This window comes from Rosa chinensis, chromosome 5, assembly GCF_002994745.2.
Source record: "Rosa chinensis cultivar Old Blush chromosome 5, RchiOBHm-V2, whole genome shotgun sequence".
Classification (NCBI taxonomy): domain Eukaryota; kingdom Viridiplantae; phylum Streptophyta; class Magnoliopsida; order Rosales; family Rosaceae; genus Rosa; species Rosa chinensis.
In genome coordinates this window covers 34,886,657-34,904,323 of record NC_037092.1, presented here as the reverse complement: position 1 = coordinate 34,904,323, position 17,667 = coordinate 34,886,657, and the positions used below count along the sequence as shown (strand labels likewise).

Here is a 17,667-nt window from a genome sequence, read left to right as displayed (position 1 = left end):
TTTTGGATGGTGGACTTCCTGTGTACTGTATGGGTCTCTTGCTGGGCTCAGTTTGATTGGGGATTCTCAATTTGGGCTGCTCTGATGAATGTAGATGGAGTGGATGATGACGTGTCATCCTCTACTCCTAAGTTTATTTAATTTTTTTTATCTTGGTTGCAGAAACCAGTAGCTCTGAGGGTTTTTTATTCCTGCTTCAGAGTTGTTAGGGTTTTGTTTGAAATAATGGTGCGTGGACTTTCTAAAAAGTGGGTGTACTGGGGGTATACTGGGTTCTTGTTCTTCTTTAGAATAGGAAACTTAGGGTGCTCTGAGGAACGATTCTTTCTGTAGACCCCGTAGGGGTGTTTCGTTTTTTTATTGTTTGCTGAATCTATATAATGGGCTGACTTCTTTTTATTAAAAAAAAAAAAAAAAGTTCTTTGAATATTTTAGACCGTTGGATTTAATTAAAAGTTGAATATATCTGACAGTCTGGAATATTCAATAGTGGTAACCTGCTTACCCTTATTTTTTTAATTTTTTATTTTTAGTAAATTAATATAGTGGAAACCTTCTGAACTGGTCAACAGGTTACCTAATTAAATATTGACAAGTGTCATTTTTAAAAATAAAATTTATCATATTAAAAATAAAAATTACAACTGATAGATGTAGAAACTACATCAAAATATAAAATAGCAAGAGAAATACTAGATGCAACAATGCATCGGAAATAAAACATAGCAAAGATACGAAGGGATGCAATTAAGCATTTGATGAGGCACCAGACAGAGTCCGGGCGATGTAAAACGGTACCAATAGTATGGTCGACTGTGCTTCCACGCAAAGATATACGTTGAATAGAGGGTAACCTTCTATCAAGGTGACCGCCGGTAGTATGACCGACCTTGCCTACTTCACGCAATAAAATGCGCTGAATAGAGAGCAATCTTCTACCTAAGTGATCAAAGAAGCAATTCCAACATGCAGATAAATTTAGGGCCCAACAACAGTCTCCCGGATCCCAAATGCGAATCCTAACAGCTTCAGGCTCATTCACTAGCTGCAAAGCCCCAAGAAGGAAGGCCCAGCCCAAAGTCCTACTTGAACAATCCAACTGAACAGAGGTCCAGCCAAACCTAGCACAGGCCCACCTTGAGTAGCCCAAACAAGAAAGGGCCTAGGTCCACAGTTGGGCACCCAAAATCCCTCTGGGCACCCATACCTGCCTTGTCCTCGACCCCAGTCGCTGAGTCGCCAGTCCTCGCCGGAGGACCCCCGTCCCGGCCTTACATCAACGTATACTAGAATTTTCCAGTAAAGAAAAGCAATATATTCTAGAGAATTGAGAAAGAACCAAAGAAGTGACCATTTGACATGCTTTTATGGGTGGAGGTTGCAAAATTAATTAGGAACATAAGACGCAAACACTTGGTCAAAAGTGGTATACTGATTAAACAGTTTAGGGCATGATTAGCAGCAAAGAAATTAATAAGAAGCCTCAAGGAAGCTTGTTTTCTAGCTAATCTCATCACAGATTTATATACATTATCATCATTTTTAGGGATTGCACCATGAAATGAAAGAGATTGCACCATTTCTTTTATTCTAAAAAGCAACAGACCAAGTTTAAAGAAAAGAAAAAGATATGGAGATAAATTAACAACATGAAGTTGGTAAGATGTCTTTTTCAATTCTCAACTTCATCAGTCTGGTGAGGCCGTTCTTTCATATGATCTGAGAGCCAGCTGAGAACGTACGGTGACAATAATTGGGGGCATTCAAAGGTTAAAACCCTTTTTACCGTATCATTGTCGATATGGCATGCTAGAGGTAATTGTCTGTATGGAGATTATAGATTGAACTAGCAGAAACGTTTACGATGCATTAATGCATTAACTTTCTGACGATTGTATGTTTTTTACATAGTAGATCAACTTCATGCAGTTATATATAGACTAGTTTCTAATAATATAATGTTGTCTACCAGCATAGAGAGAGTCTATACATCGAAACATTAAACATTGCTAATATAGTTAGTTAGTTACTAGTACATTGTGATTATCACCACTACCGAGAGCTAGACTAAATCATTAACGAAAGTTAATTCATCGAAAAATTAACTTGAGAAACCCTGAATTAATTACTGCTAAGTTTGTTAATTACTATTACTTTTGGATTATCACGGATGTAGAGTGTTGATTGTGTCGATTGTGATTTTTCTGGATGACAATACTCGAATTTTGATGTAATGCAATTATATATAAAAGAAATATTTTGGTCTGGCCAATGTTGATGGAATTTTCTAATATGTCCAGGCCAACAATGACCTAACCTTTGTTAATTAGATGTTATTTTTGGGGGCATCCCTTGCAACTAAACAAATAGGATGAGTCAATTTTGGCACATCCATAAGGTACAGTGAGAATCACCATAATGTCACTGGCAGTTTCAAAATGAATCACTCATGTTTGGCTCTGTGGTCCAACTTCATGGATGATGTGATCAAGTGCTACTGCATAAAGGTAATAATGCTTTTCATCATTCTTGTTTTGACATTGCTGAGTTCATGTTAATCTGTAGCAAATGACTGTAACTCCTTAATTGAATGGCACCCAGAAAAACCAGTAACATTATGCTATTGATCTTGGTGATCTTAGGGGCAATAACTCTTCATTAAATCCTCTATAGAACAGTCAAACATATGGAAATGTGCAATTAGAAGACAAATGATGGGACCAAGAGATGAACTTCATGGAAATTCTATACACTAAATTTTGATTTCTTACACCTTGGACATTAACTACAAGACAATCTCTGACTAAGCAACCATCACACAGAAATAACATGACAATAACAACACTTCCATGATTCCATGGGAGTTAATTGAGACCTACAATCGGTTACAATGATTCAAGGAAACCAGTTTTTATCAAAACAGCATTCCTCACTTTGCTGAGGTCCCTCCCTTTTAGGGTCCTCCCAGCACCTTCACAAACTGAAAAAGAAGAAATCTGACTTCTTGCAAGCCTCCTGGCAATAAATTCATGTGGGGGTTCCTTTGAATCGTAGTCATCCTCCTCCTCCTCTTCATCCTCATCATCAAGATCCCCGTCTTCATTATCATGATCAGCATCGTCACACTCATTATGCCATGAACTATTTTTGAAACCCTTCTTTGATTCCTGGCCATATGCTTTTGACCAGTTGGGAATGTGAACAGGTGCAGATTGTTGCACAATTTTGGCTTCATGAGTGTTGTTGCTACTGCTACAGCTACTTCCACTACCATAATTGTGGCTGCTAGCTCTTGGTATCATCCTTGAAGCGGTTGGGAGGCGTCTCGGAACAGAAACTGAGGATTCTTTGGATCTACCAGTCATGGTGTTTGAAGTTTTTCTATCTCTTAAAACATTCCAAACATCTTCTTCCTCAAAATCTCCATCTCTCAAAGACCTCCAAACTCCACTTCCCTGCCTTGATAGATACATATCCTCCATTGGTGGTTGCTTACCTGTCGAAAGATAACAAAAGCAGTTGATATATATACCAGAATTTCAGATGTGGTTCATCTCTAGACAAAAGAAATTGTTATACCAAAACATGAATACAAGTTGAAAAGAGAAAAAGAGGAGGGATATTATTAAGATTAATCAAGAATCCAAAAGCAAAACCCATAAAGGTGTCTCTGATGAGGGAAATAAGAATCTACCTTTCTCTGATTGAGAAGCACCACCAAGCACCACCAACTTTCCCAAGATTCCAAAGGGGTATCTGCAACATGGTGAAAGAAATTCAGTAAAAGAGAAAGTGTATTCAGATGGATTTCTTTTCTCTTCCTTCTCCCAAAGCTTGGAAAAAGAATAAGGAAGACAAAATGGTTTTGAGGAGAATCCTATATCTTCTCTATACTAGGTCTTACCTGAAGATGATTGAAAGAGTTCCACCAAGGGGAGATTTATGGAGAACCCAAGCAGACTCAGGTACTATAGGGCAGTGAAAAGTGACATGAAAAAGACAGACCTGCCTTTCGTTGATCTCCAAATTGATGGATTTTCATGTATATTACTTCTGGTCCCCAAGAAAGTCTGACTATTGAAGGAGAGTGGTAAGACTAAAAAGAAGAATGAAGGAAAAAAAAGAAAGAGAGAGAGAGATTTTTATTCTATTAACTTTCTGTGTAAATTGTAAGCAAGCACACACCTCAAATTAAAAAAGACCTAAAAGGAAAAATGACCAAACAAATTTCTTTCTAAGGTTATCTTGCCAGTGTGGATCTTCTAAGGTGATGCTAGTTCTTTCCTATTTAGAGATAGGAGGTTTTCTCTTAAAAAGAAGTAGAAAAGATGCACACAACAAATGACAGTCAAGGAATGAGGGATCTGAATTGATTAGTTCTACCTAGTGGATGCTTTTTTTTAAGCCCACTTGGATTTGAGAATGGAACAACCAAGTTATATCATCAACTCATTTGATTGGTTCTTACAAACGTGTGGTGGGGTTGGAGTGCGTGTCATACTATCGTACAGTAAAGCTTCTATGCCTTCTGCCACTTCTCAGATTATTCCCATTTTTCTGAGTTTCCAAACCTGTTTGGTGCAGAACTGCAGATATGCACGTGTTAAATTTGTAAAACAATCAAAACATATTCTCCAACTATAGATTTTAAATTCATTCTCAATGACAGAGAGTCAATAGTTGTGACTCAAGTAGCTCAGGCAAAGACAGAAATTTGTGGGGCATTGACAAATTTGTACCCATTATTATATCCCTTCTTCCATCCTACGAATCTAACCCACATTTATTTCAGAGGGGCATACAAACTAGAGAAAGCCGGAAAACTTCAGTCTAAATAATAACTGAGCCTGTAATGGTGGTATAGGCAATAGCAGTGGCCACCGATCTTGATTTTTACTGCACAGAGTTCAGTTACTATCAAGAAACAGAGAAAGGTATGACGAAAAAGAACATAAATAAATTATATTAAAGAGAAAAGAGATATGCATCAGCTGCAAAAGATCCAAAGAAAGCATGCAAATCATTGTATCTTTAAAAACAGGGGGAGATCCAAAGGAAGAATTTCGGTAGTTTGTGGAAAATTTCCAGCCGTATAGGACATTTTGGGACAGACAAAAAAATGAGGCATGTAATTGGGAAGAAGAAATTAAAGAAATGGATGAAGACAAACTTGTTCAATGAAAGCGAAAACCGTGTTTTTTTTTTTGAAGGTACTGTTGCGCAGCACATGTAGTACTGATAAGCCGCCATTCAATGCATTTGGCTCCCAAGTAGCATCTCAGAGGAATAAAACAGATCAATCACCATTGGCATGACAAAACGCCAGTAAGCTTTCTCAATGCCTCTCACTGATACAACCTTCTAAGATTTCTTTAAATGCACCGAGAATCTTACGAAAGTTTCCAAAATTGTTTACTAATTAGAGAGGCCAGATTCAAAATTACTGAAACTCAACTGTTCAGTAGTGTAGTGCACTAGAGCTGTGGCCATAAAGTTACGCAGTGGGATCTCAAAGTGTGCAGCCGACATCAAATTAGCACCATAAACTTGAAGCAAAACTTATTCTAGGCATTTTTCGTCTGCAGTCAACTGTGAACAATGGGTCTCTGGAAAAACTTTTACTGCTGTAATTTTTGGACTTTTCAATCAGCAAAGGAGGAAAATGAAGAAATAGACAGATATCGAACTTAGCATTCCACCAAGAAAAAAATAAGAATCTGACTCATAAATGATTGTGATGTTGTATGCTAATCTATTTGAGTGTATGTCTTAATGCCTTATATTAGGAGGAGGAGATCTTCACAAGATCATATATTCTAGAAAGCTGCCTAAGAGTTATATTATTACTGAAGAAACACCTTGGCTTCAAAATATATACTCAGCGATCACCTTCAACACTGCTGTGAGAATTAAGGAGCTACAAGTTTCTGTTTCTGTTTCTGCATTTTTTCAGGAACAGATAGGCTAAATAGGCTAAAAAAATGAGTTCTATTATCCAAATGATAACTTCCTGATATGAGTTCCCCACCATTCCACCAAGAAGGCCTAAAATTTATTCCTACTTCTCCTGATTGAGTTCCTCTACAATGATTTTCTAATTACAGAAGGAACTCGTACATACCTGTGCCTGTTGATATAGTCTGCAACTCCACATTGCTAATCAATGGACACAATCAGGGATTCAATATTACACTTAAATGCTAAAGATCTGGGCTAAGGAAGTGAGCACTAGCTTTATTTCCAAGTGATATACCTAAGTGATAACCTTTCAAAGGAATAGTAAGTTTGGTCAAAGAAATAGAGGTGAGACGCTGATCCACAAAGATTTCCCATTCTAACCACAAATCACTTCAACTATGATTCTAAGTTACAAATACCAGAAAGAACCATCAATTATTCCTATCAGTTTTGGGCTTGGTTTAAGAATTAGTTTGAATTCAGTAACAAATTTGTACTGCCTCCTAGCCATACTTTATATAATCAACAATTCGAACAAACGAAAAATAGAAATATTGCTTCACTGCTAGAACAAGAATGGGGTATCTTTCATAAATTTTCAATATCTAGTTCCCAACTTTGGAACTCAGAAAACTATTACAATTAAGAAACTCTATAGCTAAGCATGTTGAAAAATGAGCGAGTCACAAAACTTTTACCATGAAGAATATGGCACAGAAAGAACAAAATAGAAGAAGAGGAAGATCCAGAGATTACTCAGACTCTCTTAGTGCCTCAGCTCCAGCAACAATCTCCAATAACTCCCCAGTAACCTTTGCCTGTCGTGCTCGATTATAAGATCTCGATAGAGTCTTCTTCAACTCAACTGCATTATCCGTGGCATTACTCATAGCATTCATTCTCGCCGCAAGCTCACTTGCTGTTGACTCCTGCAATGCCCTCAGAATCTGACTGTTCAAGTAGAGAGGCATCATGGCATCAAGAATCTGAACAGGGTCTTGTTCAAATTCCATAAGCGGCGACATTTCTTTTCTCTCTTTCTTCTTATCACTGTCCCTCTTCAATGCCAGCTTCCCTTCCTTACTAGTCAGCCTAAACAACTCATCCCCCATTGCATCAACACAATTCCCATTCACATCAACAACCTCACCCCTAGGTGACAATGGAAGCAATGTATGAATCACCGGCTCGGACTTCACCAACGACACGAATTTAGTGTACACAAGCTCAACCTTATCAACCTCCTCGCCAACAAACAGGGAAAACACATCATCAGCAATCACCTGAGCCTCTTTCACCGTCGGAAACGCCCCTCCTTCCATCAACCTATCCACCTTAATCTCCGGCCTACGCGTAAAATACGAGTTACCCTTCTTCCCAACGCTGATCAGAACCACCTCCAATCCAAATTTCCTCAACTCCACAATTCGGGTCTGCGCTTTCTTAGTCAATGCATTGTTGAAACCACCACACAGACCTCTATCACTAGTAATGACCACAAGGGCTACTTTCTTGACAGGTCTAACATTAGTGAGAGGGATATCAACGTCTTCACCTTGAAGCTGCTCATTGATGTCGCATAGAACCTCCACAAGGGTCTCGGAGAAGGGTCGGCCATCGATGACTGCTTCTTGAGCTCTTCGAACCCTGGCAGCCGCTACGAGCTTCATGGCCTCTGTGATTTTCTGGGTGCTCTTAATGGAATCAATTCGCTCTCGGAGCTCACGCAGACCACAGCGGATTGCTGGGGTTCGTGAAGATTGGGAGTGACGAGTTGGGCGTGAGATTTGGGGCGAAAGAGGATTTGGGTTTTGCAGAAATGAAGGTTTTAAAGAGACCCACATGGATAAAGCCATTGGCTTTGATTTTGTGTTGCTTGGGTTTTGCAAGAGATTGAGCAAATGGGTTTAAAGTTGGAAACTTTTTTTCATCGAAATTGAAACTTGGAATCTCTGCAAAACGATTTTGTTGATGGAAACCAAAAGACATAGATTTTTAGAGTTGAAAGTAAAAACTGATCGGCTTACGTGGACCGGCGGTGGAATCTCCGGCGAGGCTTAAACCCCTGTTGAGTCCGACAAGTCAATACAAGGAAGGGTGAAGTCGGTCTCCGCGAAATGTCGTTTTATGTGCTTTTCTCGTTCACAAAAAACGACTTGCCGTTTCATTCGTTGTATGCTCAGGAAAAGAGTCATTTGCACCAGTGAGGTGTTAGAAAAACCCAGAAAGTTGTATTCTTTGTGAGGATGCAGAGTGGAAACGACTGTCGTAAAGCACCCATGAACATTGGATTGGATTGTTAAGGGTGAAGCCCATTTGATCGGATTTTTATTGGGGAGAGAAATGTCGAAGTGGTTGGGGAGGATTGCTGGGCTGTTCAGAAGTCGGAGTATGGTCGGAAAGGACAAGGCCGGGAACCGTTTCTTCACCAGAAAAGATGAAGTTGATGGCGTCTGTAAGTGTTTGGCTTTTTTATTCCTATTCGGTTCTTGACTTCTTGGGTTCTGTTCAGATTATCATTTTGGTCACTTTTTGTGTTGCATCTCTGGATTTTTCCAATTGGGTTTTGATTATACTGCATTGCACTTCAAATTAGCTTCGTGGGGTTCAAAGAAAATGCATGAAATCATTAGGAAAAGATGAGCACATTACAAACAGAAGTATAGCTGAATATAGCGCATTTCAGATAACAAATCTAGGAGGGGAACTCGCACTCAGAAATCACAACTACTGATAAATATCATCTGAGGAAACTGCCACTGCAAAACTAAACATTTAGTAGCAAGACATTCTGACCTAATTTAGTGATAGCAGTTGGAAAACCAGTCATTCACCTGTTCATTCCACCTCATACAGAAAGTATTACCAATTCCTTTTAGCTTTGCAGACCCCGGCTTGAAACTAGGCCTCCTGTCGAACCGGACAATCTTTAGGAGACAGAAATCTGTAGCAAATAGATAAGTAGGTAGCATGCAGGGAAAACCATTGGGCTCACCTCACTCTAAGTCTCTAACTAACCGGTGTTGGTCTTTGGGATTAGACCAGACGGTACCATACAATCCCCTGCAGACAACATACTTCTGATACAACCCCTAGTTTTAGTACCTCTATTAGCTCCCGTGTTAAAAGCAATCTAGGAAACATTGTCTTAAACAGAATGACTGGGATGAATTAGAACACAGTGAGCTTGAATAGTCACTTGAAGGTTCAGATATCGCTGGAGTGCAGGAACAATTATCTTGCTGCATTTACTGAACCAAGTTTAGCATTTATAGAGCTAGCTCGGTTATAAATAATTCTTCTACCAAAAGAATCCAATGAAGTCCCCTTCTGATGCCAGTGCTGAAGTCACAGATTAGTTCTCCTAGCATGTCTAGTAGGATGTTTTAATGTAATATCATCTTCCATCCCGAAGACCATTGGAAAGCTTGTTGCTTGCAGCACATGACTCCTTACCTAAACCATCCACAGAGAACCAGTTCCAACTTTCAAATGTTTCTTAAATTTCAGGCCTTATTCTAATCTTCTAAGTCCCATACCACTTTCTCTTTTGCGGTTGCACAAAATGCATCAAGCAAATATTCATCTTTCATATCAGTAGAACCTTTCCTTTAACTTTCTTGGGGAAAATGAAGATAGGAGCCTAGTGGGGATGCAATCTTTACTGGAGTGCTTGTCTGAAGTCAGAGCTACTCTTAAGTACCTACCATGGCAAATTCCATTTTTTAAATCTATCTTACTCAAGATTGTGTCTCTTGCAATGATCCTAATGCTGGAGAAAGGACAATGTGAGATTTCCCTCAAGCAGCAACTTTAGCAAATCTTTCCAAAACTCCCTAAATGGTTTTGACTGAACTAACATCTCCCATAGTTTCGCAGAGTAAAGCAACAGACAACCCACAGATGAGAGAGCTTCAATCCAGCATAGTTTGTCCCCTGGATCTTTCTCGAAAATAGTGCTTTTAATTTCTTCTTCAATGACTCCTGCTTATGGACGAGACGCTTATGGACGAGACTTTTGCCCTCAGTGATATCAGGATATACACTATGCCTAATCTGATTAAATCACAATTTGGAAGCATGAAAGATAATAAGCTTAATATCTCCTATTGTCCACTAAAACTTTGGTAATACAGATTTTGATTAGCTTGGCTAAACATTTTTTTTAAATTTTGTTTATCTTTTCTTCCTTTGGTGAACAGCTGAGCACTTTTCTCTCTGTATACCAAATACTAAATTTTGTAATGATTCGTTATTGAGTCTGATCCCAGAGATATAATTGCATACAAGGTAGTTTGGGGGAGTCAATGTGATATACTGTAAATATAGAGCTGTATTTGAATTTGTGTGAGATTATTATCATGTGGTCAATTCACTTGGCCGATTCACTATATTCAAAGGTCATCTAATTCTCTTTCTGTTGTCTTTCTTTTTTTCTCCTTCTTCTTGATGCATTAGTGAAAGAGAAAAGATGGGTGGTATTCAAGGGGGAGGAGGACCCAACCTCTGTTCCAGGTAATTCCTTTTAGCCTAATATAACTTTCTGTCAGTTTTGCAGTATTGGTTCACTTGGTTACAGTTTTTATTTTAATTTATTTTTTATTAATCAAATCAGCAAGTACTCTCTTTGAGCTGTTGAAATATGACATAGCTGCCCATCAATATATATTTTGACTATATAGACATATGAGTATGCACACATTCTTACTCTGGCTTTATTGTTTCTTGTACTCCCTTGATGATCACCATTTGATCGTTTTAGTTGAATGGATATGTTGGCTCAACGGGCAGCGGAAAAAGGCTCCAACGACAGAGGTAAATCTAGGTCTTACATCTGTCTCTCTTTAATTCTTTGCTTTGTTGGTTCCCCTTCTCATCACCCTTGATTTGAAAAGAAAAACTAAAGACAACTTTATTTTAGTGCAAATGTGACTACTTTTCTATCACCATTAAATTATCAGATTACCATGGGTTCGTCATCTTAAATTTGATGTTATTCCGACCCCCTTTTTCTCATATTGAATCTATTTCTCGCTTAAGAGACATTTTCTGCACTTTGACAATTTTTTCTGCCCCTTCAGGAAATGATAGAATTGGAAGCAAAGCGTGAAAGAGTCCGGCAAAATGTTGCTCGTAAGCATCTTTCTTATCAATATTTAACAGTTGTGTTTTGTTTCTGCTGCTACTTTCTGGCTCTTTTTGAACAATAGAGATGTTGGTTTACTAAATTGAACTTTTCCTTACAAAATTATTGTTGAACTTGTGAATTTATAGGATCATCGAGTAAATGGGCATGGAATAGTTAGAAATTGTATACTACCATAGGATATTTGTTATAAATTTCAAAGTTAAGAGAAACAGCAGATATATATGAAGAAACACTTCTTTTTATTTTTATTTTTGGAAAATAAACACTTGTTTTTCTAATTTTGCAAAAGTTCTGAAGAAAGAAGAAGAGGAAAGAAAAGCAAGAGAAGGCACTACACGCAAAGTCGTAAATACTGGTAAGCTTCTTACAAGAATGTGTTATGGTCTCTTTAATATTATGCCCATGCAATGATTAATGCATACTTATACTTCATGTGTATAGGTAGAGCTGGAGGCCCAGACTTGAGAAGTTTCATTCGCCAATTTCCTGGGTCCTTAGAAGGTACTTTATTTTTATTTTCCTCTAGATAAACCGTGGTTAGGATGAGGTTTTTGTTTTGATGCTCTTTGTTAGATTGTGTGATCCTTATTCGGTATCAATCCTCTAAATTTTCGCTGTCATATGTTAATGATTGTTGCTTTAGTGCAAGTTATGCAAAAAGTAACATGTATTTAGAATCAGGATTTTACTTTTAGGCTTATCTTTCAGATTGCAGAATCATTATTCAGTATTGTCCTGTTGAACGTTTGCATTAATGGTGTTCCTTCATAGATTGTGCCAAGTTATTTTGATTCTTAACTTATCCCTTCCTTGTTTATCTTTAAAGGTGACGAACACAAGGAAGAAACCAATGAGATGGATGAAGTGAGGTGGGTCTTCTAAGATTTATACAGATGCGTTATGAATTATAAATATTAGGAATAAGCACTTACGCTGAGAGTTAGAGCACTCTATGCAAGTTGCTGTACATTTTGACTTATTGATAGGGAGTGTAAGCATTCTGTTGTTCATAAATATGTTTGACCAATTTTCTTCTCGATCCAATAGTCTCACACCAGTTTGTTCTTTCACTCATATTTCATATTTGGTTAAATACTTCATATCTCTCAATGGAGGAGTTCTAATTGTCTTTTGTCCACATTATTGTGTTTGCAGGCTGCCCAAAGAGAAAGAGGCAGAAAAAGAAAAGCTTTCGGAGTATGTCCTACTTGCACCTTAAAATCATGAATAAAGTAGAAATGTGAAGAATCCTCTTGCTCCGAAATCTTAAAAGAAAGGAACCCAAAATTCATAAGATTATATTCTGATAAGTTGAAATCAATTCAATTTCCTAGTGCGTGCTATATTAATGATTGTGCTCTTTTGAACTTCTTTGCAGGTCTACAGAGCCTACAGGATCTGGTCAAACATTCAAGCCAGGGACATGGCAGCCACCAACATGAAGTCAAATTGATTATGCAGATACTTTTTTAAAGTGTGAGCATTTTTAACCCTCATGTCCAGGTATGATGCACTGATTTTTTCTGCCAAAGCAGACGACATGGTGAGTTGTTAAGTGACACTGTTTTAACAGTTTTGTGGCACACTGCAATACCTTCATTTTGTTTCTGTTTCCCTTCTCAATCCAAGCACAATACATGCTTAACGGCATAATGTGTATACACAGTTGCGCACCAAATTATTTTGCATTTATTAAAAAGTGTATGCACAGTTGCATTTATTAAAAAGTGTATACACAGTTGCGCACCAAATTATATTACATCATTGTACATCCAAGTCATCCCCATGACTGGCATACAAAAAACTCTGAACATTGTTTGCCTTTACTTTGTCGTGCTTAGTGCCATATCCACGTTTTATAGCGGGTATGGATCAAGTTTGATCCTGGTGTTTTTGTCATTTTAACAACAATGTTGGAGCATTCTAGAATTCTGATGGCACACCATCAAAGATGACGTGAATCTGGGTTATATAACAGGACTAACCGTAAATTTGCAAAACCATGAGCAGAAAAATTGAAAGCAATGGAATTCAGCATAGAAACTGAAGACCACTATGGTCGGAAGAAGAAAAAAAAAAAAATTGTTATCATTGCATGTTTAGTTGTTTACTTGTATATCATGACCATATATATAAGTTTACACTTTAAATTGACGAGTTTTTCTCACTTAGTGTTTCATGCTTGACATATGGCTTCCTATTAATGCATATGTTAATGTCTAATACCACCGTGAACTATGGTTGAATCTTTCTTGCCCAAGTCTAAGTTTCTGTGATTCTGTCTTTCTCATCAGTAATATAACACAATGTCACAATATCTACTCAAAGGTATTTTTCTAATTAAATTTAATAAAAATAATATTTAAATATATCTTCACAAGTGTGGATTCAATATGATCTTGTTTAAGATTGATTCTGAAAGGCCTACAAACGCTTTTCAAAAATTAAAAAAGCATGTTTATTGACGAAGCTCAACCAGAATGTATTGTGCTTGGATTAGGAAGAGAAACAAAAGTGTAAAGAAAACAAAATAGTAAGCATGTATTGCCGGAGTGTAAATAAAATACATGCCTGACGTGTTTCTCAAATTCACATTTCTAAAACGCAATCAAGATACAGCAACTTTGTTGTACTTGTAACTTATTTTATTTATCATCTCAAAAGTGCTATTAGCCCTCCCAGAAAGAATCCTAAATAGGATTTATATCCATAATTGGGAGCTTTTAAATGTCAATTTATCAAAAACTTTATTGAAATTCATGTGTTTTGTTTCCGTACTCATGTTCATCCTTCAAAAGAATCAAAAGTAGCTAGATTTTTCAATCATATATTCAGTTAAATGGGATGACAAATTGATGATAAAACACACTTACTGATTTCGTTTTGTATTCACAAAATGAGAATGCATGCATAAGTGGCTTTTATCTTTTTCATGGGCAATTTTGTAGAACTTCAGTTTTGATGAACATTTTGACACCAAATTTGAGGCCTCCATTTCTAGAAGCGGAGATACGATATTTGATGGTTTCTCTGTAGTTGCAGTTGCACTAGTTGAACGGAACCATGGTATATGTATTGAAGATGAAATTGGACAACCCTCGAAAAAGTGTACGAGTAGGTCAAACCTAGAGCAATGGCTCACCAGCTTCTCCTACGTTAAAGAAACCTTCACAACAGGGTTAGAGACTTGGGGAATGACCCCTTCCTCCATATATCTAGGATCGAACTCATGAACAATCCTAACATGAAGATAATCGGACATCAGGCGTAAACTATATATACCGCCAGTTCACCTTAATAAAGGACCTCTTTTTTGTTTTTTTTTGTTTTTGTTTTTTTGTTTTTGTTTTTTTTTTTGTTCCCGACCTAGTGGTTAAGTGTAATATATTTTGGTTGTTCCTTTCTCATAAGGTTCGAGCCAGCTTCAATTGCTAGCCTAGAAATTGGTGTAGATGAAGGGGAACGGGCTGGTTCTTTGATCAAATTTTGAAGAGAATTGGTTATTTGATCAACTTGAAACGAGATTTCGGGGGCTTCCCGATCACAGTCGCCACCGTAGACGTACTAGACCCCATGCAGGCGTAACAACATACATAAACTTGCGGACCAAATCTGGAATTAAAACGACGTCCCCAGTCCCACACCAGGCCAAAATATTGTTAGGAAGTAGATATGCACTTTCCAACAGCCTGGAGCCCAATGCATACGTTGGTGGGTAGGGATATGGAGCCATAGATTGCTCCATGATCGAGATGGTGTATGCGGTAACCGGCCATCACTCTGGAAAGCATACAAGAGTGATCTAAAGTAAGAGTGCTGTACCTGTACGTACGTTTTTTTAGTCATGATGCATTTTGTTGTACTCTGTGTTCTTTCTTTTCTCTCATCAAAATTTCTCATCTACAATACCACTGAAGCCGATTTATAGCCCAATTATGACCCGAAACAATGCTTATTTTTAGGATTTCCCCTTTTCTAATTAATATTGGTTCCATCAGCCTGCTGGTTTTATTCAGGATTACGTGCTTTCCTTGAGATTGTAATATTCGTTATTTGAACAATCTAGTACCTTTGGATTCCCTAAATCAACTGCATAATGAAACCACGGTCCATGTTCTACAATGGAGATTTTGAACGGATTGTTTTTCTTTTCTCTTCTTTATCAATCCTAGCTCAAAAGCAACCATTGATTGATCCATAGGAGAGAGATGAGCTGTTACCGTGACCATCACTAACTTTCCCGTATCCCCATGTCCTGCATAATTTCACTCCCAGCCGGCATACAAGAGTGGTCTAAGTTTAATTTGTAACATAAAGCATAAAAGAGTACTGTATTGTCTTGGCATGGGGTGGCCTGAGAGTGCTATTACTTTAGTTCTTTGTGGTTTTCTCGATCTGTTCTTGCTTTTATTCCACCAAAGCTTTCATACAAAATGACTCCTTCATTTCACTGCACCATATGTTAGGATTTGTTGCTTGGTGATTAAGTCACTTTGACTTATTCACATTCATTATCTTGTTCTACGTAGTCTGTTAATAAAGCCCTAGTCTTTAGGGTTTAGATTAGGTTTGAATTATTCCTCAACTAATGCCCCACATTTTAGGTCATGCAAATGTGGTTGTTATCTATTATGATTCCTGTATTGCTAGGCTTATTTATAGCCGATTGTTTTCATTCAATAATGTAGAAGCTTTTGAGCTCCATATTGTGTTGTGAGAAGAGTTAGATTACAGGTTTCTAACAAGTGGTATCAGAGCTCCACCACGGAGCCTGACCAAAGGTAGATTACTGAGTGAGAAAGAAGAAAAGTAGCAAAGAAAGAGTGAGTGAGAATGAGTACCGAGGGTAGCTTTGTGCAACCGGCCATTCCAAAGTTTGATGGCCACTATGATCACTGGGCCATGTTGATGGAGAATTTTCTGCGCTCGAAGGAGTATTGGGGATTGATTGAGAATGGAATCACAGCAGCAGTGGAAGGGGTTGAGTTGACAGAAGCTCAACGTAAATCTATGGAGGATCAAAGGCTGAAAGACCTCAAAGTGAAGAACTACCTCTTCCAGGCCATTGATCGCACAATCATGGAAACCATCCTTCATAAAGATACAGCCAAGCATATCTGGGATTCCATGAGACAAAAATATCAAGGCTCAACTAGGGTTAAACGTGCACAACTCCAAGCCCTCAGGAAAGAGTTTGAGGTCTTGCAGATGAAGGAAGGGGAGAAAGTAGACGATTACTTTGCCAGGACTCTCACAATTGCCAACAAGATGAAGATCCACGGAGAAAGAATGGAGCAGGTTGTCATCATTGAGAAAATTTTGAGGTCCATGACCACAAAATTTGACTATGTGGTATGTTCTGTGGAAGAATCCAATGATTTGGATACCCTGACAATAGATGAACTACAGAGTAGTCTATTAGTCCATGAGCAAAGGATGAATGGGCATGGAAATGAAGAACAAGCTCTGAAGGTCAGCTATGAGGAGAGGGTTGGAGTCAGAGGCAGAGGTCGAGGCATGTATCAAGGAAGAGGTAGGGGTCGTGGAAGGCAGCCATTCAACAAAGCCCTAGTGGAATGTTTCAAGTGTCACAAGCTGGGACACTATCAATATGAGTGCCCTAGCTGGGAGAAAGGTGCAAACTATGCAGAGCTTGATGAAGAGCAGGAGATGCTACTAATGGCGTATGTAGAGCTACACAATTCAAGGAGAGAAGAAGTTTGGTTCCTCGATTCAGGATGTAGCAATCACATGAGTGGCAACAAACAATGGTTTTTTAATCTTGATGAGTCATTCCGGCATGTAGTGAAGCTTGGCAACAACATGAAAATGGCAGTGATGGGGAGAGGATGCATAAGGCTTCAAATTGATGGGACAACTCAAGTGATTAGTGAGGTATTTTACATCCCTGAATTAAAGAATAATTTGCTTAGCATTGGCCAACTGCAAGAAAGGAATTTGGCTATTTTGATTCAACAAGGCATGTGCAAAATCTACCACCCTATGAGAGGGGTGATCATGCAATCTACCATGTCTGCCAATCGCATGTTCATCCTGCTTGCAACGGTACAAACTCAAGCTCCAGCTCCTGCATGCTTTCAGACTACTGCTGAAGATACAACTCGGCTGTGGCATCAAAGATTTGGGCACCTTAGCTACAAAGGGTTGAGAAGCTTGTATTACAAGAAACTGGTGAAGGGTCTGCCATCACTCAATGCTCCCACAAAGGTGTGCACAAGCTGCATGATAGGCAAACAGCACCGTGAAGCTATTCCAAAGAAAAGCCTGTGGAGAACATCCCAAAGATTGCAACTAGTTCATGCAGACCTCTATGGTCCAATTACACCTGAGTCCAACAGCCAAAAGAGGTACCTAATCACTTTTATTGATGATTATAGCAGAAAAGTATGGTCTTTTTTCTTGAATGCCAAGTCAGAAGCCTTTGACATGTTTAGAAAATTCAAGAGTCTAGTTGAGAAAGAAACATGAAGCCATATATGTTGCCTTCGTACCGATAGGGGTGGTGAATTTACCTCGCAAGAATTCAACAGGTTTTGTAG

General features: G+C 38.3%; 3 protein-coding genes across 5 annotated transcripts; 1 reads left to right on the top strand and 2 right to left on the bottom strand.

Annotated features, from left to right (window-relative positions):
• Positions 1-2,712: 2,712 nt before the first annotated feature.
• LOC112167297 lies at positions 2,713-4,357 on the bottom strand. 2 transcript variants are annotated; one of them, XM_024304305.2, is made up of 3 exons: positions 3,905-4,357; positions 3,695-3,756; positions 2,713-3,496 (listed from the first exon to the last, which is right to left on the bottom strand). In XM_024304305.2, the coding sequence occupies exon 3, from the start codon at positions 3,480-3,482 to the stop codon at positions 2,886-2,888; it is 597 nt and encodes a 198-aa protein (XP_024160073.1). In that variant the 5' UTR covers positions 3,483-3,496; positions 3,695-3,756; positions 3,905-4,357; the 3' UTR covers positions 2,713-2,885. The 2 variants fall into 2 exon arrangements, with proteins under 2 accessions (XP_024160073.1, XP_024160072.1); XM_024304304.2 differs by lacking the exon at positions 3,905-4,357 and having other exon boundaries at positions 3,695-3,898.
• A 2,167-nt stretch (positions 4,358-6,524) lies between these two features.
• Positions 6,525-8,046, bottom strand: LOC112166263 (ATP synthase gamma chain, chloroplastic). The gene has a single exon (XM_024303056.2). The coding sequence runs from the start codon at positions 7,812-7,814 to the stop codon at positions 6,711-6,713; it is 1,104 nt and encodes a 367-aa protein (XP_024158824.1). The 5' UTR covers positions 7,815-8,046; the 3' UTR covers positions 6,525-6,710.
• Positions 8,039-12,700, top strand: LOC112166264. Of its 2 annotated transcripts, none has more exons than XM_024303058.2 (9): positions 8,039-8,413; positions 10,417-10,473; positions 10,721-10,773; positions 11,040-11,091; positions 11,397-11,462; positions 11,549-11,608; positions 11,934-11,976; positions 12,263-12,304; positions 12,486-12,700. In XM_024303058.2, exons 1-9 carry the CDS (start codon positions 8,302-8,304, stop codon positions 12,547-12,549), a joined length of 549 nt encoding a protein of 182 aa, XP_024158826.1. In that variant the 5' UTR covers positions 8,039-8,301; the 3' UTR covers positions 12,550-12,700. The 2 variants fall into 2 exon arrangements, with proteins under 2 accessions (XP_024158826.1, XP_024158825.1); XM_024303057.2 differs by having other exon boundaries at positions 11,397-11,466; positions 11,553-11,608.
• Positions 12,701-17,667: the final 4,967 nt, after the last annotated feature.